The sequence below is a fragment of the Podarcis cretensis genome, assembly GCF_951804945.1.
Source record: "Podarcis cretensis genome assembly, chromosome: 1".
Classification (NCBI taxonomy): domain Eukaryota; kingdom Metazoa; phylum Chordata; class Lepidosauria; order Squamata; family Lacertidae; genus Podarcis; species Podarcis cretensis.
This window is the reverse complement of record NC_137170.1, coordinates 14,821,906-14,843,620: the sequence shown is the minus strand read 5'-3', so window position 1 is coordinate 14,843,620 and position 21,715 is coordinate 14,821,906. Positions and strand designations below refer to the sequence as shown.

Below are 21,715 nucleotides of genomic sequence, written 5' to 3'. Positions count from 1 at the left end.
GGTAGGTTAGCCAGCGGGTGAGTGACTGGCCCAAGATCCCCCAACAAACCTCATGTCTGAGCGGGGATTTGACTGGTGGTTTTCCCAGCTCCCAGTTGGACGCTCTAACCACTACACCACGCTGCCTGGGACCATGCTTTCCCTACTTCCATCCGCTCCAGATGGTGCGGGCAATTGGCAAGGGATGGTGGGACCTGCACTCCAGCAACATCTGGAAGGATGCCAGTTCCCCATGCTTGATGTAAAACATCTGCTCTGCCACCGAACACGGGATGATGCCTGATACACAGTCGGATGATGGGTGCTTTTTGCCTCCTTGTACCCTTTACTGCATTTTTATTTATGTATCCATTTATTTAAAAAGGTGCAATAAAAAAATAAAAAAATAAATAAATAATAAAAAATAAAATAAAATAATTTATTAATAAATAAATAAACGGGTTGCGCTCAAGCAAGGGACCGGCCATGAAAAGAGGAGACTGAGAGGAGATATGATAGCCATCTTCAAATATCTTAAAGGAAGATGGAGCAAGCTTGTTTTCTCCTGCTCTGAACCAATGGCTTTGAGTTACAAGGAAGGAAATTCCAACTAAACATAGAATCATAGAATCATAGAGTTGGAAGAGACCACAAGGGCCATCGAGTCCAACCCCCTGCCAAGCAGGAAACACCATCAGAGCACTCCTGACATATGGTTGTCAAGCCTCTGCTTAAAGACCTCCAAAGAAGGAGACTCCACCACACTCCTTGGCAGCAAATTCCACTGTCAAACAGCTCTTACTGTCAGGAAGTTCTTCCTAATGTTTAGGTGGAATCTTCTTTCTTGTAGTTTGGATCCATTGCTCCGTGTCCGCTTCTCTGGAGCAGCAGAAAACAACCTTTCTCCCTCCTCTATGTGACATCCTTTTATATATTTGAACATGGCTATCATATCACCCCTTAACCTCCTCTTCTCCAGGCTAAACATGCCCAGCTCCCTTAGCCGCTCCTCATAAGGCATCGTTTCCAGGCCTTTGACCATTTTGGTTGCCCTCCTCTGGACACGTTCCAGTTTGTCAGTGTCCTTCTTGAACTGTGGTGCCCAGAACTGGACACACATCAGGAAGAACTTTCTGACATTCAGAGCTGTTTGGCTGTGGACTCTCCTTCCTTGGAGGGTTTTTAAACAGAGGTTGGGTGGCCATCTGTCCTGAATGCTTTCGCTGAGTTTCCTGCATTCCAGTGAGTTGGATTAGATAACTCCTCCAACTCTACAATTCCATGATTCTATGACATTACCTGTGGAATCAGGGCCATCCCATCCATTCTGCCGGGGTTATCAGCAGATGCCTTTCACTAAAGCCATCTTGTTTCCCGGATTGTGGACTGCAGCTGCCAGTCTAGAACGGAGGCTGTTGTATACATCTCGAGGCAGCAAATCCAATTGGTTGCTGTGTTACACTCGACAGGGAGCGGGAGCCAATCCTGGCTCTCTGATGAGAATAATGGGATGGTGTGTGACTTTGCAAAGACCTCGACTCTCATTCATGTAGATCAGGGCTGGGCAACCAACCTTTGCCCCTCTGGATTTCGCTGTACTACAACTCCCATCAGCCCTAGCAAGCATGACCAGGGATGATGGGAGTTGCAGTTCAGCAAAGATCTGGAGAGGCCAAAAGTTCCCTTACACTTACTCTTAAAATCTAAGAGCAAGGTTTGACGCTTCCCATACAGTCCAATTCTATGTGGGTTTACTCAGAAGAGGTGGCGCTGTGGGTTAAAGCCTCAGCGCCTAGGACTTGCCGATCGAAAGGTCGGCGGTTCGAATCCCTGCGGCAGGGTGCGCTCCCGCTGCTCGGTCCCAGTGCCTGCCAACCTAGCAGTTCGAAAGCACCTCCGGGTGCAAGTAGATAAATAGGGACCGCTTACCAGCGGGAAGGTAAACGGCGTTTCCGTGTGCGGCTCTGGCTCGCCAGAGCAGCGACGTCACGCTGGCCACGTGACCCGGAAGTGTCTCCGGACAGCGCTGGCCCCTGGCCTCTTGAGTGAGATGGGCGCACAACCCCAGAGTCTGTCAAGACTGGCCCGTACGGGCAGGGGTACCTTTACCTTTAAGTCTCATCAGTTTTAGGTACTTATTTATTGCGTCTGCATCCCACCTTTATCTCTAAGGAGCACAAGTTGGCATATATGGGTCTTCCTCTCCTCATTGAATTCCAACTATAGGTTTGGCTGACAAGCATTGACTTCCAAGGTCACCTAGTGAGCTCCACAGCCGAGTGGATATCTGAACCCAGGTCCCAGTCTACACTATAATCACTATACCACACTGACTCCCAAAGAGGAAAAGCCTGCAGAACCCATGAGGTCTCCCATCCAGGTTCTAAACAGGCCTGACCCTGCTTAGCTTCCGAGAGCAGCCAAGATCAGGCATGTTCAGGGTAGTACTGCTGTGATTCTACAGGACTTGCTTCCAAGTAAAGTATGGAAGAGTGCAGCTTTCGTGGGGGACAAAATGCCAGAGAGTGAATTGCTCTGAGGCTGGCGGCTGCATCTCTTCTTCAGAATGACTTATTGGCAAAAATGGAGGGGAGGTTGACTGGCCCCCACTTACTCTTTTTAGGTGTTGTCAGGGGTTCAGGAGCAGAAGCACAGGGAAGAGGGGAGATGGAGAGCGAAGGGGAAGAATCTGAGGGCAGCATAGGAGAAGATGACAGTGGCCCGAGAGATTCCATGAGCCTCTCCAGCGAATCGGAAGATTCACAGAAGGGGGCGCCAGTGGCCAGGGCAAGGGGATTCCCAAGGGGGACACTCCAGGAGCAAGGGGCCAGCAGGGACTCCCAGAGTAGCAGTTGGAAATCAGGACCAGCTTCCCCACCAGAGCATAGTGGGGGGGAAGAGTCCCAGGTATCGAGGGCAGAGGATTCCACACCAGGGAGTGAAGATAAGTCAGGGCTGGCCACGCCTCCATCGGAGAGCCAGACAACGGAGGGGAGGTCAGATCCGGGCAGTATCCCGGAAGAGGGAAGCAGTGACAGAAGCAGTGTGACGGTCAGGAGGAAGGTCACTGGGTTGGCGCGAGAGGCAAGTTCAAATGTACAGGAGCGCGGGACGGCAGAGAATGAGGATTGGGAACCGGGTCCTAAAGCCCGCCGGAGAGGAGTCAGCCGACTCAGCATCGGAAGAGTCCAGAAAGGGGAAAGCCCCGGCGGGCAGGAGGACCCAGAGGAGGAGAGAACAACGGAAAAGGTGGAGCAGGGCTAGGATCTTAAACTGGTGTCAGAGGGGAGGAGATTCAGACGGGACTTCGCCGGTCTAGGGTTTAAGACGTAGGGCTGCGCGCTGCGGCTTTGGAATGGAAGTTGAACTTCAATAAAGACTTTTGTACATAACGACAATCGGGCGTTGGTCCTCTGTGAGCTGGGACCTAGGGGCAGCTCTGACAGGTGTGTTTAGCAACTGGCGAAAGGGGTAGACCCTAAGACACATTGTTGGTGGCCGGGCTGGAAGTTTGCAGGGGCCGGGACCGAATGGGAAAGACCCTACCTCCTGCTAAAAGTAGCAGTGCTAGCATCAACACACCTCCAAATAGAACTGCTTTAAACACTTTCTGACCTGCTGAAACAAAGGATGGGGATCTTCAGGCCTGGGGGGAGATGTCAAACGTGGAGGACTCCTGAGTCTATCACGCCCCTTGGAATGCTCCCCAGTCACACCGCATCTCTCCGGGACACACCCTGCATGGGCTTGCTCCACACCCTAATTGGGCAACTTGAAATGTGTCCGTGCTTTCTTGGGTGGAAGTAGAGAGAGAGGGATGTGTTGAATTTGTGCTCAGGCAGAGCCTAGGACTTGCCAATCAGAATGTCGGCGGTTCGAATCCCCTCGACGGGGTGAGCTCCCGTTGCTCGGTCCCTGCTCCTGCCCACCTAGCAGTTCGAAAGCACACCAAAGTGCAAGTAGCTAAATAGGTACCGCTCCGGCGGGAAGGTAAACGGCGTTTCCGTGCGCTGCTCTGGTTTGCCAGAAGCGGCTTAGTCATGCTGGCCACATGACCCGGAAGCTGTACGCCGGCTCCCTTGGCCAATAAAGCGAGATGAGCGCCGCAACCCCAGAGTCGTCCGCGACTGGACCTAACAGTCAGGGATACCTACTGCATACAGGCGAAATGTCTGTGTGTCACTCTGCCTGTTTTGCCTCTGGTCCCCAGAAGGGAACATGGCCCCTGAGCTGAGAGAGGTCCCCTGCCTCCTGTGCTAAGCTGAATGCAAACGACTGAACATATCTTGCTTTGGGGCTTCCGTAGTGGGCATGATCTCTTGGCATCCACCCAGGAGGCCATGATCCGGGACTGGTGGGCTGCAAGGTGGTTCTACAGGGCAAATGCAAACTTTGGTAGGGCAGTCGTGTTTGTGGCCATCATAGAATTCGGGTGTGTAAACGCACCATGCGCACAAGCTGTGGCAGCTGTCTGTGCATGCATGCCTCCCCTCTTTTTACATGCTCACGACTGCAGTTAATACTGGTGCATATGTGGCAAACAACACCATTGTGTGTATAGTAATAATAATTATTAGTAATGATAATAATTAAGAATAATTTATTTATACCCTGCCCATCTGGCTGAGTTTCCCTGGCCACTCTAGGTGGCTCCCAACAGAATAATAATAATAATAATAATAATAATGTGATAAATACATCACACATTAAAAACTTCCCTAAACAGGGCTGCCTTCAGATGTCTTCTAAAAGTCAGGTAGTTGTTTATTTCCTTGACATCTGTTGGGAGGGCGTTCCACAGGGTGGGCGCCACGACTGAGAAGGCCCTCTGCCTGGTTCCCTGCAACCTCACTTCTTGCAAGGAGGGAACCGTCTGAAGGCCCTCAGAGCTGGACTTCAGGGTCCAGACTGAATGATGGGGGTGGAGACGCTCCTTCAGGTATATTGGACCGAGGCCGTTTAGAGCTTTAAAGGTCAGCATCAATACTTTGAATTGTGCTCAGAAACGTACTGGGAGGCAATGTAGGTCTCACAATGTATTGGAACTAAAATATTGGAGGGTTGGTGCCGGCTAGAGTGGGTTAATGATTTGGATCAGTGTGGGCAGCTTTTTCCTGACCAGGGGATGCTAACTGTTCTGGATCAATGAATCTGATCTTGTCTACATGGGTATGAGTTGTCTAACCTAATAACCCAGGAATATCAGACCCAGGGTCTATCTTACTCAGTATCCTGTTTCCAACAGTGGCTAGCCAGATACTTCCAGCATCCAGAGATAACAACCTCTGAACATGGATGCTCCACTTAGTTCTCATGGATAATAGCTGTTGACAGGCAAATCTTCTGTGGATTTGTCTTGGTGTCTTTTTTACGTCCTGGGAGGCAGGCAGTGGTTTCTCTTTTGCTGGAGGTATTTAAGCAGGGGCCAAATGGCTGCCAATTAGGTTTGGCATGGTACTTGCACCCTCCGTTATAAGGGCTGGACTAGATGACCACAAAGCCCCCTTCCAGCTCTGCAGTTCTAATTCTCCTAAGCTAGTGGCTGTCACTACATTTCCCTCCAAACATCCTGATACCATATTGCGGTACGACAGATGCTGCTCATACAAGAGAGTCACCCTTTTGACTCAGCTTCGCATTTGAGGGAGAAACTGGGAGTCACCAGTTGCATACTTTTACGCTATGGCTCATTGACTGAAGAAACACAGAATTGTAAAGATGGAAGGGACCACAAGGGTCATTTAGTCCAACCCCCTGCAATGCTGGAATTTATGCATTTTTGCCTAATGTGGGGCTCGAACTCACAACCCTGAGATTAAGAGTCTCGTGCTCTACTGGCTGAGCTCCCACTTTTGAGAATCCTTATTCAGAGAGAGAGGGAGAGAGAAACAAAAAACACACTCTGGAACAATCCTCAGCTCCACTCCAGCTTTTATTTGGGCATTCAAAAGCTACAATGAGGTCCAGGCCCTACCATTAGGCAAAATAGACAATTGCCTCAGAGGACAGTAGCAGTTCCACACTGCTCTTCTTTTGCTCCCAATAATCCCCTTCTGTTTCCACATGGCTTTTCTTGGACCCCCTAATCTGGTCTGCCCCCTCAGAGGAGACTACAGTATTCTACCAGCAATATTATGCCAAGATTCAGTTGCAAGTCCAGTTAACATCTGTATGGAGAACTGTGAGGGGAAGGCACAACATCTTATCCTTTGCCTCAGGCGGCAAAATGTCTTGGTTATGGGTCCGCAACCTAAGCCTATTATACATTCCAAAGCCCGCTACTGTGACCTTTTGGATAAGCACTGATCAGCAATGCAGTCACAAATTGTTTTTTAAACAGCATGTACATACTATATAGGCCTTGAACTGTCTGCTAATAAAGGGCATGCTTCGGCCTAGATGACTTGGGGGTTGCAGACCTATGCCTGACCCATGCTTCCCATACAATACAAGCCAAACAAATCACATATAGGACAATGGGATATGTGTATGTGTGAGACCAATGTTCAATTTTAAGTGCCTGGGCAGCCCACGACATCCATACACACTGTCCATGTTTGGACCCAGGAGAGATCACTTTGATTTCTGCAAACACATCAAAAACAACGTGGGAGTCAGCAAATGCATTTTTTTTTTAAAAAAAGTAGTTATATTCATAGCAGCGTGCAAGGCACCTTTACTTATCTACCTATATATGTGTGTACACATCCATTTATAGATCCCTTCTGCACTTATAAATAAAAGTACTTTGTGAAATATTAAAACTCTGTCCATAGGGTGTGTGCAAATACATAAAACCAGCCATCACGCTGCTTACTCCAATGGAAGCCCCCGGTGTAAAAGCGCAAAGTACGCAGCCAAACCATTAAACGTGGGCCTTCTTAAAAGCTAACCCCCGCACCCCAAACCAGATTGACTCGCCTCAGTTTGGAAGCCAGGAAAGTGCCGAAGGAGGTTTAACTCGGAAGCTTGCTAACCTGAGCCATTTCTCTCTCCTCCTAACACGCCTCTCGGTTTCCACGTGCTCCGCTTGCCCATGAACTCAGTAGTATCCCGTTTCTTGGGAAGCTGGGGTGGGGGATGAAGGGGGGGGGTTAAGTCCCTCCCTCCTCCTCTCCCTCCCCTTTGATGCCGTCTCCTCCCCTTCTGAGCTCGCTCCCGGGCTGCTGCTTTAACTTTGCAACCCTAAACTTTCCTCGCTGCTTTTGCCACTATGGGAGGAAACATCACGTAGCGAGCAACAGGAGTCGGAGCGGAGAGAGTTTTGCTGCAGAGTTTTTCTTAAGCAGTGCACGACTTTATTTCGCTTGCACAAAAAAGTGTGTGTGTGTGGGGGGGGGAGACAGTCAGTAGCAAAAGAGGGCGGAGGAGAAGCGAGGCTCCGTTTCTGCAACAGGAATCCTCTGTCCCGGGACGACTTCTTTTTAATTTTGGTTCGCGATGGGCACGCAGCAGGAGAGCTCGGAGTCGGGAGGCGTCTGCAGCCCGCCGGCATTCTCCTTGTAACTGGGGATCCGCTTGTCTGCAGAGCCCGGGAGAAGGCTGCGCGCTCCCTGGGCCGGGCTGTAACATGCCAGTGCTGGGGGTAAGTGCATTTGTGAGTGTGATCTCTCCTTTCCCGATGGGGTCGTTGTTTGCAGCAACTGGGACCCAGCTCGATGCTCCCCCGGAGAGATCTCGCCGGCCTTGCGCGACTGGAAGTTTGCCCTTTTTCCCGTTCCCGGAGCGGAATTTTGCAATGCGCTTTTTGCAAGAGAGATAGATAGAATGAGGAAAAGGGGACCCGCTCCCTTTTTACGCAGCGCCCGCCCAGGGCAGCCTCCTGATCGCGTCTCCCGCTTTCCTCTCTCCCACAGGTGGCCGAGGGGAGCCCCCTGCGCGAACCGGCACCCCTCTCCTTGGAGCTCCCGCCGCGGAAGAGGCTCCTGCAGCCCGCCGCCCCCGAAGACCGCTGCGGCAGCCGCCCCGCTCCGGAGGGCGCCGGGGCCGCCTCGGGGGGCGAGCTGGGCCACTTCGAGAGAGCGGCCAAAGGAGGATGGTGCCGAAGCTGCCAAGCCAAGCTGGCCGAGCTCAAGAGGCAAGCGGTGAAACTGGCCTCGGGCTGCAACTCCCTGACCCCGCCGGTAGGTCTGCGCCCGCCTGGGATGGGGTTGGGGAGCGGGGTTGGCCCGGAACCGGGACGCTGGGTTGGCTGGTGCTTCGAAATCCCAAGTTTGCAAAGGCCTCTCCAACTTTTTTTGCATAGCGCTAAAAGTCACCCCTATCAGTTGCCCAACTACAAGCGCGCACATTGCTCGAATAGTATAATATCCGTGTATATCCCATGCTTCGTATATCTGTGCCCGTTGCTGCACACTGGGTGGTATACTTGCTCGGCTAGATATCCCAACGCTGACTTGGATGCACTTAACGTTCGGTGCGCTTGCAGCAAGCAGTGTATTCCTCAGCAACCTGAAACTCCTACCGCCTTCCCGGTGCCGCTGAAATGTTGCTGTCTGTAGCCTTGGTAGCTGTGTACATTCCTTGCACACCTCGGTTTCTCTCTGTCTTGCTTCTGTCACATGGTTCCTGCAGGATACCTGGGATTCCTAGCTGCAGCTCATTGCACGGTGTAGCACTCTTAAGTTTCCCTTTCTTCCACCATGTGCCATATTTCCCCAGCTGAAAAGAAAAGAAAAGAAAAACTTTTAACTGCCCACGTTTCTGAGAATTCTGTGTACACTGTTGCACACTGTGCAGTGTGGTTTATCCATCCACACAGCATAGTGCTCAGATGCGTCCTGTGAACAGTGCTCAGCATTGTGCTGCTTCTCCTTGCACCGAAGTGTTGAATTCTGGTGTGTGATTTGCACAAAGTGCCCAGCATTTTCTCTCCCCAGCTGGTGAGGTGCTGTCTAGATGGCTGGGAGCTGGTGCCTTGTACTGTACGTCATGCGCTGTGCTGCTGCACACGGCTTTGTGCTTAGCTGGCTTGGCAAGAGTTCTTTGTTCAGCCCTGTGTTATACTCAGACCCGTTAACCCCAAAGGATAGATTTGTACAACCCTGGGAGAGCTGCTCAGAACGCTCAGATAATCTCCAAACTGCAGGATACCTGCATATAATGCTTTGCTTCTCCATATCTCTGAATGTTGGCATAGGGGGCCCTTTTGTACTCTTAGTCCTCCGTATGTCTATGAATACTTCTCTTTAAAAGCACCAGCGGATCTGTGCATATTTGCAGAGAGTAGCTGCCCAACTCCCAGAGCATGGGACAAATAGCCATAGCTACCTTCATGCTGTTGCACACAGCGGGGAACATCTGTGCAACCCTGAACAAAATTCAGGGGTACTTCTCTGTACCCTGGAGGAGACTGCATGCGATTCTGCATGTGTCTCATCTTTGTACAGTGGCACAAGTAGCAGGGGACACATTCCTGCATGTTGCGACTGTTGCCTCTTATGTGGGGTGAGCATGCATCTTGTTAGAAGGATGGCTACAGTGGTGCCCCGCAAGACGAATGCCTCGCAAGACGGAAAACTCGCTAGACGAAAGAGTTTTCCGTTTTGGAGGTGCTTCGCAAAACGAATTTCCTATGGGCTTGCTTCGCAAGACGAAAATGTCTTGCGAGTTCCTGTGGGATTTTTCCCCTTCCCCCACCCCTTTTTCTAAGCCGCTAAGCCGCTTATCCGCTAAGCCACTAAAAGCCTCTAAGCCGCTAATAGCGCTAATCCGCTAAGCCGTCAATGGGCTTGCTTCGCAAGACGAAGAAACCGCTAGACGAAGAGACTCGCGGAACGGATTCTTTTCGTCTTGCGAGGCACCACTGTACTTTTTTTAGAGCACACTCCATATCTCTGTGTGAATGTTGTGTACAGATCAGTATGCACTGAAACCCTTATTGTAGTGCGGGGGAACCTGTGCCACCCACCATAGGATGTTGTTGGACTTCAATTCCCATTCATCCAGTCAGCGTGATCAGTAGTAGTCAGGGATCATAACGAGTTGCAGTCCAACAATATCTGGAGGGCCACAGGTTCCCTACACCTGTCTGTGAGGTCTGTGCAATGGGCAGGTTTTGCCTTAGGCACAGTGTTTTCCCCAGGTTTAGTGTTTGTGTAATAATGATAATGATAATAATAATTTGTATACAGGCAACCCCCCAATTTTCATGGGGGTTACTTTCCAAGGAACTGTGCGCGTCAGTGAAATCGCGTATATTTGAAACACCATTGGAAAAGCCAGCAAAAACCCTGTTCTGCCCCAGTCCCGCCAGGCCACACTCCTCCCCAGGCCACACACCCCATCAGCTGCATACCATTTCCCTAGGCCACACCCCCTTTCCCCAGCCACACCCCCTTTCCCCAGCCACACCCCTTCTCCCAGGCCACACCCCTCACCAGCCCAGCTACATATCCCTGGGAAAACCCATGGTTTAGTGCTTAATTGTATCAAACGGCAATCAGGTTTCCTGCAGATTGCTGTTTGTTCTGATTTAGGGCTAAAGAGCGGGATTTTTGTGGGAAAGGCAAAACCACTTGGATCGGTGCTTTCTAGGTATGGGACAAGTGCCAGCGTGGACGAGCCCTGAGTGTAGAGACTAGCCTTTTGTACAACAGTGGAGTTCACCTGCGTTGCCCTGATTACTTTTGCCCATGGCCCTGCTCACCCCTGGCAGGTCGCTCAGAAATGAATGCGGCCCTTACCTTGAGAAATGGTCCCCACCCTTGTGGTGGGTCTTCATGTGTTCAGCTGAGTGCCTGAAGGAGCCTGCCAAACTGTTTTAAATATTCTTTTTCAACACTTGGCAGGACAGTACAGGAGTCCCATATGCACCCCAGGATAAGGTTTGTTGTCTTCACCTGCACTTCAGGTATATTGTAGTAGTTTGCTGTTAAAGGTTGTCTTTTGAGCCCAGGGCGTGGTATGAACGGCCTCGGTCCAGTATACCCGAAGGAGCATCTCCACCCCCATCATTCAGCCCGGACACTGAGGTCCAGCTCCGAGGGCCTTCTGGCAGTTCCCTCACTGCAAGAAGCGAAGTTACAGGGAACCAGGCAGAGGGCCTTCTCGGTAGTGGCACCCGCCCTGTGGAACGCCCTCCCATCAGATGTCAAAGAGAAAAACAACTACCAGACTTATAGAAGACATGTGAAGGCAGCCCTGTTTAGGGAAGCTTTTAAAGCAGCCCAGAGTGGCTGGGGAAACCCAGCCAGATGGGAGGGGTATAAATAAATAAATTATGATGATGATGATGATGATGATGATGATGAAGGCACACAGTGTAACAAGCGTGATGAATTTAAGGAGGTTGGAGTCTTGTCAGCTCCTGGGGTGAGAGGTGACCTGGGGACTGACCCTTGGCTGCCACTGTGGGCTTTATGGGAAATATGGGATTTAAATATTTTTAAAATGGAGATTTTTTTTTTTCCAAGCAGCAACTAGGATAGAGATGTGAGCAGCTTCAGGATAAAGTCCCAGAGTGGCTGTGTCAGGGAAGACTCTTGGAAAGCCAGATTTCATTTTTTAAAAACCTACACTTCCAAAAAAAGTAAACTTTGGGTTTTTTCTAATTGTTAAACTTTTGAAGTTGAAAAATTGAGTAGTTAAAAGCTGGCCATTTCTTTACGATTGCAACTAGTTGTTCATTCTAATTTTATCTTGTGAATTGCCCTCAGATTTTTTTTTTAAATAAATAAATTAATCCCCATGATTGCTGATTTATGCACAGTCAAGGGTCAGTAACTAGATCTTTATCACAAAGTTTCAGTGATGGTTAGATTAAAAAAAAGAAGAAAAAAAAGGATGTGAAGAGCCTAGCATTTTATTTTCAAGACGCCCATACAAAAGCATTTGAGGCGCTGGTTTTTGTTTTTTTTTTTTTGTAGTAGTAACAGTAATAATTAATAAATAACAGTGGAAGTATATTGTTTTCTAAACAATGCTTATTTGGATATTTGAAAGAAAGAGAAAGAGGCCCTGGCAGAGGAAGCCAATCCCAGCCCTGACCTTCATTTTCATTCAAAGATTTCCTGTATGATCATGTAAAATTCCTATGGAATCTAAATATAAGTGTATTTAAGTGGGGGCAGGGGGCGCGCCTTGTAATCCAGGGGATCGGATGTTCGCTGTTTCAGAGTTTGATGCAAAGCCTATTGATACCAGGGAGTGGGAAAACCCTTTTTATGTTGACTTGATGGGGGGTTTCTGTCTCTTTCATGTGAAACAAGAAATGTCAAAGGCAGGACTGTTAGACTTTTGTATTGTCCGGTCAGTGAATAGGAGGTTAATTTCCTATTGTTCGCGCATAGGGTATAATGGCCTTGCAGAGAACACACGGTGCTTAAACGATTCCCGGTTCCTTCCTTGCAGGTAATGGGAGTTCCAGCTATAAATGGGTCTTTGTCAGGGGAATAAAAAGAATAGTACCAGCTCCAGAAAGTTAGTGGCTCTTGCTTAGGTGCTCAGGTGAGGCGACCTCCCCTCTCTCCCTCTCCTCTGGCCTGTCTGTGTGGTCTCATTTCTGCCCGTCTCAGAGGAACACCCTCTGATAAGTACTTGGTGATAGGGAAATGAATCCTCACCTCCTTTTCTTCTGGGTCCCAGTAATGCAATAGCTACCTCAAGAGCACCAGAAATTTAACAGGGTTGCTCCAAAGGCAAGATTGCATTCCACTTGCTTCCAAGTATCAATGTAAGAAGACCGTTCCAGGATCAGACCAAAGGGCCATCTCGTTCGGCTAGCCTCGTACTCTGTGAATTTGTCTAATCCCCCTTTAAAGCCATTCAGATTGGTGTCCCTCGCTGCCTCCTGTGGAAGTGAGTTACGTAGTTAAACCGAGTACTTGATTTTTTCTTTCCTGAATCTTCCAATATTCAACTTGGCTTGGACAGCTCCAGGTTCTAGGATCAGGGTTGAGGAATGCCTGATTTTATAGATTTCTTCCATGCCCCACTTTCCTTTTTTTCAAACAAAGAAGCCCCCAAAGTTGTAGACTTCCTTCATAGGGGACTTGCCCCTTGATCATTCTGGCTGCCCTTTTCCACCTCTAGAAATATCCTTTCTGAGGTGAGCTGACCGGAACAGTACACGGTATTCTAAGTGTGGCTGCACCAAATATTTGCATTATGGCATTGACTGCTTTATTTTCGATCCCTTTCCTAATGCTCCCTAGCGTGACAGTCACTTTTTTCACAGCCAGGGGTGCTGAGGTCACGTGACGTGTCACATGATGCCACCTGGCAGGATACACGGAGGGTGATCTCTACAGTGGTTTCCCCCAGCTGTTGGGCTGCTGGGCTGTGGCTGGGACGAGTGAAACAAAGACCCCAGCGGCTTGACCCCGCCCCTGCCTGGCTCCTGGACTGCTAGGTTGGGGTGCGTGGAGGGTGCCTGGCGGTGGCGGCCCCCTCAATATTGGGTGGAGTGCTGCCCCTGCCCCCAAAACTTGGGGTAGCTGAAGCCCTCTCTGCTCCCTATACTGGGTGCCACTGTCCACAGCTGTCACTCACTAGGTTGGGATCTGCGTCAAGTCACTCCCTGCCATCTGAATGTTTTGCGCCTGGTCAGTGAGCAACAGTTCAGATCCCATGATATTACATGTAAATTTAAGATTGCCCTAATTGCATAACCTTCTTACTTGGAATTATATTCACAATTTTACTGCCTGTTTGTCCAGTTTGGAGAGATCCTTTTGGAGCTCTTCAACAATCCCTTTTTTGTTTTAATGACCCTGAACAACTTGATATCATCGGGAAACTTGGCTGCTTTAGTTCTCACTAACTCTAGATAGTTAGTGCACAACTTAAAAAGCACGTCTCAATAGCTATCCTTGGGGAAACTCCACTTTCTACATTCCTCCCATAGGAAGGGAGAACTTTCCATTTATTCCTGTTCTCTGTTTCCTATCTTCTTGCTGATCCATTAGAGCACCTCTGCTCGTATAGATGATTGCTAATCTTATTTTGGAGCCCCTTTATCAAAGTTTTTTGAAAGTCTTAAGTATACCCAGTCGACTGGATCACCTCTTATTAACACTTTCAGAGAACCATAAAAGGTTAGTGAGCAGGACTTAACTTTGCAGAAGCCATGCCAGTTCTGCTTTAGCAAGACTTGTTCTTCTGTATACTGTGTAATTCTTTGGAGGAAGTATCCTGCTTTAATGTTCATTAAATGTATGGTGTGGTATTTGTATGTATTAACTCTGAACATCTGTTATGTGGACTAGTGTTACACAGGTGCAGGGCACTAAAAAAAATAAAGAACAGTTTTGATGCAGCCATGCAAGCCAACCCTCAGTTCAGTATATTTATTCAGAAATAAGTCCTATTGAATTCAGTGGGGTTTACTCCCTTTTAAGTGAGTCTAAGATTCCTGTCTTACAGTTCAGTCCTCTGAACTCAGAAATCGGTGCCTCCCATGTTCAGTGGGGAATATTCTCAGGTAAGTGTTTATGGGATTGTTGCAGCCTCAGTTTATTTTTCTGTCTAGTTGTGAAAAATAGCAAGCAAAAAAAAGTCAAGGATGGTCCTTTGTGGCTTGTTCTGGCTTTCCGGTAGGCAGAGTAAACACAGGAAACCTACTGCTTTGAACTTCGTCTATATACTCAAAAGACTTGTGTCCTTTGCCACGATAATTAAGGGATCTTTCATCACAAGTGCAGAAAGGTCTCCCCACCTGGTCCTGATGATGGGTGGGTGCTTTGGAGATGAAAGAAGGGTGAGTTTCTGCTGCTGATTATCACTACTGATGAAAGAAGGAAATTGTCTTCCTCGAGTCAGAGCTGCTGATAATGGCTCCAAATTCGAGCTCCAAACAGTAGGGAAATCAAATGACTTGTTTGCTGGTCAAAGATCAGTTTGTGAAATGGGTTTCTCAAGGACCAGCAAACACACAGATTCCTTGAGAAACCTGTGACTTGTTTAACCTCATTCCAGTTTGTCCTTTCACAAATAGATCATTAAAAGCGAGATTACCCGAGTCCCTTGTCATCTATCTATCCTCCAAACGCCCCTTGCAGTCTTAAGAGGACCCAAGATGTCTTCCATCAGCTGCAGCCAGCATAACCCAATTGTCAAGGACGATGTGAGCCATGTTAGAAACTCAGATATAAAAAGCTAGGCGAAAAATGGCTTCTTAAACCAAGGTTTCAGTGGCCAAAACAGAATGTTTAGGTGTCATTTTTGGGCGAGATGGCTCTAAAGTCTTGTTTTTCAAATGATGGACTGACTAGTAGGATTGATTATCAGTTAAACTTCTGGCTAGTTCAGATGACAACCCTGAGCTACGAACTTTGAGGACTTAAAGAAGAAAAGTCACTTGATCCAGGGACAGTCCACCTAGGTATTTGCCTTTTCCTGTTTTTCTTAATTGGACCATTCATAACATAGGGATATTCTTCACAACTGAACAGGGCAGTATGGTGGGGTGAGTGAAGACAAGCAACAACAATTCACCATAACATTGTTCACAGCTCAGACTGCACAGAAAAATGCTTTTTGGTTCCTGGAATTCAATCTGATTGTGCAGATAAACTATACCTGGTAGAATTCTACAGGGTGAGGTATTAGTCTCAAGATCCAAGCATCCCCAGGTATGCACCTCCAGATGGTGGAGACGTCAGGGACCATCCAAGCATCTTCACTTGGTCGTGTGGCCAATAGCCAGGTGCAAAATGTGTCTGAAGAGCCACCATACTGACTATCCTTGTTCTAGCGTGACCAAGGATGGAGCTGTGAGGATAAGGGCAGGCTTGGTTCTCAGTAGCACCAGAAGCAAAGATCAGCTTTAGTATCCATCCAAAGATTTGTCCCTGAGTACGTCCAGTTACCTCCTCCCATAGAACTGAATGCATAGCATGTGCTCTGTGCTTTTTGGTTTTCTGAAACTGCTGTGCAAAATTGTCATGTGCAAGTGGAACCCACAAGTCGCTGTTCTGTTCGTTGTTCATTTTGTACTGCATCACGCCTTGTATAATTGTCCTAGGCATGGGTTTCTCAAAGGGATCCTTCAGGGGGTTTCTTATTTAAACAGTGGGGAGGAAATTAGTTAACTTGCTGATGTTTCGGGGGGGGGGGTAGGAACATACAAGGTTTCTGTGTTTGCTTTAGCGGCTCAGTGGATTAGACAAAATGTCATTGCACAACGTGGGAAGAGAGCTGCCACAATCTGGACCCCCTCTGCATTTATAGTTACAACGTTTGCAAATAAGTGCGCAGGGACTAACTCTGCCTCCTGACTCCATAGTTCCTAACTGCAACAAGACCCATTACATGCCAGGCCTGAGTGTGTGTTGCTGGATTATTGTTGACAGTGCTCACCAACTGTTGGAGAGCAGGGATAATAATAATAATAATAATAATAATAATAATAATAATAATAATAATTTATTTATACCCCACCCATCTGGCTGGATGGAAACCAAGCCTTATGAGGAACAGTCGAAGGAGCTGAGTATGTTTAGCCTAGAAAGGAGGAGACTGAGAGCAGATAATGATGGTCATCTTCAAATATCTCAAGGGGCTGCCACATGGAAGGTGGAACAAACTGGTTTTCTCTTGCTCTGGAGGGTAGGACTCGAACCAATGGATTCGAGTTACAAGAAGGGAGATTCCAACTAAACATCAGGAATAACTTTCTGATAGTAAGAGCTGTTCAACAGTAGAACGGTCTCCTTTGGGAGGTGGTGTGCTCTCCTTTTTTGGAGGTTTTTAAGCAGAGTTTAGGGACATGGGTGGCGCTGTGGGTTAAACCACAGAGCCTAGGACTTGCCGATCAGAAGGTTGGCGGTTCGAATCCCCATGAAGGGGTGAGCTCCCGTTGCTCGGTCCCTGCTCCTGCCAACCTAGCAGTTCGAAAGCATGTCAAAGTGCAAGTAGATAAATAGGTAGCGCTCTGGCGGGAAGGTAAATGGCGTTTCCGTGCGCTGCTCTGGTTCGCCAGAAGTGGCTTAGTCATGCTGGCTACATGACCTGGAAGCTGTACGCTGGCTCCCTCGGCCAATAAACCCCAGAGTCGTCCGCGACTGGACCTAATGGTCAGGGGTCCCTTTACCTTTAAGCAGAGTTTGGGTGGCCATCTGTCAGGGATGCTTTTAGCCGAGATTGCAGGGGGTTGTTCTTAAATGACCCTTGGGGTCCCTTCCAGCTTTATGATTCTATGATCTTGATCCCCTCTCCTCCCCTAAAACAGCTAAACGGCACTGTTGCACATGATCTTTTGTCCACAGCTGATTCTGGGATCGTGTTGTGTTTACATTGTCTCGGGAGACAATGCAGGAGAGCGCCTTTGGGGGTGAGGTCAAGCTATTGGACGGTTGCAGCGTCTGTAGTGACCGATACAGGAGAGACATGTTTTGTGGCAGCTGCGGCAGAGGAAGGTGTCCAGTTGTTGTGCTGCGGCAGATGCATCAGGCGTTTCTTCTTTCTGCGCTCCTCCCAGTGGTCCTTCTTCCTCTGGTCACTGCTATGGAAATGAGAGATGGGGTTTGGCTGGGATTTCGGTGCTTGTGGGGATGGTGCTTCAGGGACCTTCATAACCCTTTGTCCCTAACCGTTCTGATAAAAAACAACAACCCAGAATCAAATTGTGTACTGCATCAGGGCAAGCCATATTTTATGTCCAAACTGGGATTTGTGGTTAGCGCAGTTGGTTAGCAACATTGTGAGGGCCACATGCTAATAGTGGGCGGAGCCAGAGGCAAAAGTGGGTGGAGCAACAAATGCACATTTTACCTGGGTGTACAGTAAGGTAGTTTTTGACACATCTGCCTATCTGTCTTCCAGACAAGCAAGAGGCATTGTCAGAGTTCACTTGGGGTAAAACCAGGGCCAGTGAGGGAGTTACAGGGGCCACATAAAGAGGCCCGGAGGGCCACAATTGCCCCCCAAGCATAGCCAAGATGGGCATAGCCAAGATTTATGTTGGGGGGCAAGGACACCCACCTCTCATCATCCTCTGTCTGGCTCTGTCTAGCATATTCAGAATGAAATGTCTCAACAACAGTTGTCTCAAATTGCTTTCTTTTGACCCCAAATGCTCAGAAAAACCTGCCAAAAACTTTCTACAGTTTCTACTTTCAGTTAAGAATTTGGGGAGGGGGCAACTGAGGTTCCTCACTCCTCGGTTAGCCAAACTACAAATCATGCTCCCTGATTTGGATGTGACGCTCAGCCAAGGGTTGTGCTTTGTCCCCCCCCCCCGCCATTTCATGAATGGGGATGAGCAAAGTGTCTGTGGCACAGTAAACCGTAGTTTGCGGCTACAGAACCATAGGATGGGCATTCGCTGAGTTCAGCGGTTCCTTGGGCGTAAGCAAGGCTATATCAACGCGTCGTCTGCCCATCGTTGCCTGGCTCGAGCTATAGGTCTCAGGATCCTTCCCCTTTGGCATGGGAGTTTCCCGCCACCCCTCCAAAACCGAGTTGAGACGCATTTGGCAATCCTTGTGGCAGCTGTGCAATCAAGGCGGAGGACTGATTGCACTTGTCAGCTGCTACCCTTTAAAAGACACCTAAGGGGTTGGTGCCTCCTCTCTGAGTTTTGAGCCCTGTCGAAATGAGAGTCGCGCCAGGCATTTTCCCTCCTGGCCGCTCACTTTCACAGAGGCAGGTGAAGTGGTGTCATTATGCAGCATTGACCCCCAGGCCAGCATGGATTCTCCCCAGTGGGGGATCTAGGCCGGAGGAGGCAGGAGAAGGCTACAATTAATAATGAAGGCCTCCTAGGCTGGCGGTGGGCGGGTAATTACCGTTGTTCTTTTTCTTTCCCTGGCTAATTTCTCCAGCACCCTGGCTTATTAGAGGGAAGGGGAGGAAACGCTCCAACCAGTTCAAAAAGTCCTGGGGGATACGCCGGGACGGGCGTGTTTTCAGAAAGAGCATCTGCTGCCGACATCTGAGGTTACTTTGAACCTGTTGAAATATGTGCTTGCCTGCTTTATTGTTCCTGCCAAGTGTTCAGCGATGGCGATTCCAACTTCTCAGACATGTTAAATAGCACAGCTGCTGGAGGAAAGAACTCACCCCGGGTGACTGCAGAGGTTTCTTAACGCCGGTGTTGCTCTTTTCTGGAAACAGAAGCCCCATTTTAGGCAGTACAGTGGTACCTCGGGTTACATGCGCTTCAGGTTACAGACGCTTCAGGTTACAGACTCCGCTAACCCAGAAATAGTACCTTGGGTTAAGAACTTTGCTTCAGGATGAGAACAGAAATCGTGCTCCGGCAGCGCGGAGGCAGCGGGAGGCCCCATTAGCTAAAGTGGTGCTTCATGTTAAGAACAGTTTCCGGTTAAGAACGGACCTCCGGAACGAATTAAGTACGTAACCAGAGGTACCACTGTATTTGAAAACTGGAAATTCAACACATCTGTGGGAAGAAGTGGGGCACGCAGGGATTTGTGGGCTAGCTCTTCCCTTCACCCTTGTTTCTATCCTAGAAGTGGAGGGTTGGGACTGCAGGTGTCATCAAGTTCAGCCCCCTGCGATGCAGGAATCGCAGCTGAAGAATCTCTGACATCCAACCTCTGTTTGGAAACCACCAGTGAAGGAGAGTCCCACCACCTTCTGAGAAAGTCCATTCCACTCTCAAACAGCTCTTACTGTCAGAAAGGTCTTCCAATGTTTAGTTGGAATCTCCTTTTTTAATAATTTGAACCCGTTAGTTTAGGTCCATTCTGAAGGAAATCAGCCCTGAGTGCTCACTGGAAGGACAGATCCTGAAGCTGAAGCTCCAATACTTTGGCCACCTCATGAGAAGAGAAGACTCCCTGGAAAAGACCCTGGTGTTGGGAAAGATGGAGGGCACAAGGAGAAGGGGACGACAGAGGACGAGATGGTTGGACAGTGTTCTCAAAGCTACTAACATGAGTCTGACCAAACTGCGGGAAGCAGTGGAAGACAGGAGTGCCTGGTGTGCTCTGGTCCATGGGGTCACGAAGAGTTGGACACCACTAAATGACTAAACAACAACAAAAATTTAGGTCTGGAGTAGCAGGAAACAAGCTTGCTCCATCTTCCATTGACATCCTTTTGGATATTTGAAGAGGGCTATCTTACCACCTTTCAGCCTTCTCTTCTCCAGGCTAAACTTATCCACACTCCCTCAAATCTTCCTTCTAAGGCTTGGTTTCCAGACCCTTGATCATATTTGCCACCCTCCTCTGTGCACCTTACAGCTTTTCAAAATCCTTCTTAAACTGTGGTGCTCAGAACTGGACACAGTAATCCAGGTGTGGTGGTCTGACCAAGGCAGGATGGAGTGATACTGTTGTTTCCCTTAATCTGGATGCCATGTTTCTGTTGACGCAGCTTAGAATTGCATTAGCTTGTTTTGCTGCCGCATCACACTGTTGACTCATGTTAAGCTGGTGGTCTATCCAGACCCCTAGATCCTTTACGTTGTCTTTCGTAAATTCGAGGTAAATTGTCTGAAGCAAGGAGCCTCATTCTCCTCCTGTAGGGGCCGCACACAGTATCTCTATACTGTCAAGAGTTTTGCACACTGATGCTATATGGGAAAGTTTTCCCTCTTGAAAATTTTCCTGTTCTGTAAGTTCGTTAGTAACAATGAATGGATGGATGTCAATTGCAAAAAGGAGAGTACTGGGGAAGCACATCTGTTTTCAAAGTTTTCAGCTTTGTTTACTAAATCAAAGTAAAGTAAGCATATTAAATTGAATCACTCTCCCTAGAGTATCAGAAGATTTCATGTTGGAAACTGAAGAAGAGAAGAAAATCTCAGAGCAAATTTTCTCAACAGGGAAATTTGTGTAGGAAAAGGTTCCAGAAAATGCCTCATATGTCATTCCATCTGTTTTTCCTGAGTTGCTTCCTATGGAAGGCATGTGTAGGTTATAGCTGGGTGCCTACCTGTATCTTCAGGTTGTATGTAGCTGACCCTGGTGTCTCTGTATGCCCCAGTAGCATACCGCCCAACATTTCTCCATTGAAAATAGGGACATCCCATTCCATAATGATAATTTTACCATTTATACTCCACACATCTTACTGGGTTGCCCCAGCCATGCTCGGCAGCTTCCAACATATATAAAAACATAATAAAACATTAAACATTTTTAAAAAACCTTCCCTATACAGGATTGCCTTCAGACGACTCTGGGATCGGATAACTCCACACCCTCCAACATTTCTCCAATAGGTACATCCTAAGGAAAAGTGGAACATTCCGGGATCAAATCAGAAACTGGGATGGCTTCTCTTAAATCAGGGATGTCCCTGGAAAATAGAGACACTTGGAGGATCTGCAATAGCTTATTTGCAACCTTCCTCCATTCCTGTCTCCCTTAGGTCCTCCAATATACCCAGAACCTCTCCCCTCTCAAAGTTCAAGGTGACCCACATTCCTCAGCACTGACCTACACAGCTGAGGGCCTGCCCTGCTCCATTCCCCATATATGTTCACGTGTTTGGGCTCCGTAGCTGCTGTTGCTGGCAAACCGTAGAGGAGGCGAGGAGGTGAGGTTGGCTGCAGGTGGACCAGCTAACACTCCAGGAACTGTGGACAAAGGCAGGAAACTAAGGAAACAATCCACTGGGTTAGTTAAACCGATTCCAGCCTAAATATAGACCTGAAATTTGACTGCAGCTAGCTTTGTTGGAAAGTCAGAGCGAGACAAAGTGTGTGTCTGCAGAAGCTGCTTTTGGGAGCTGCTGCCTTTGTTAAGTGAAGGCAGCGGTTTCCTAGTTAGAAACCACATGCAGCAAAGTGTCGCAGTGTGTACTGCTCCTCTTCAGGCTT

General features: G+C 48.4%; 1 protein-coding gene and 1 long non-coding RNA gene across 3 annotated transcripts in view; one reads left to right on the top strand and one right to left on the bottom strand.

Moving 5' to 3' along the window:
- The window catches only part of LOC307209025, a 442,352-nt gene that overhangs the window by 63,639 nt on the left and 356,998 nt on the right, over positions 1-21,715 (bottom strand). The gene's annotated exons all lie outside the window — the stretch shown is intronic.
- The window catches only part of KIF26A (kinesin family member 26A), a 163,686-nt gene that overhangs the window by 5,298 nt on the left and 136,673 nt on the right, over positions 1-21,715 (top strand). The window contains exons 1-2 of one of the 2 annotated variants that reach the window (XM_079980030.1): positions 7,149-7,564; positions 7,836-8,102. In XM_079980030.1, the coding sequence (XP_079836156.1) occupies positions 7,550-7,564; positions 7,836-8,102 (282 nt within the window). In that variant the 5' untranslated portion in view covers positions 7,149-7,549. Of the gene's footprint in view, positions 1-7,148; positions 7,565-7,835; positions 8,103-21,715 lie in introns of those variants that run through there. The other variant, XM_079980029.1, reaches the window with a different exon arrangement.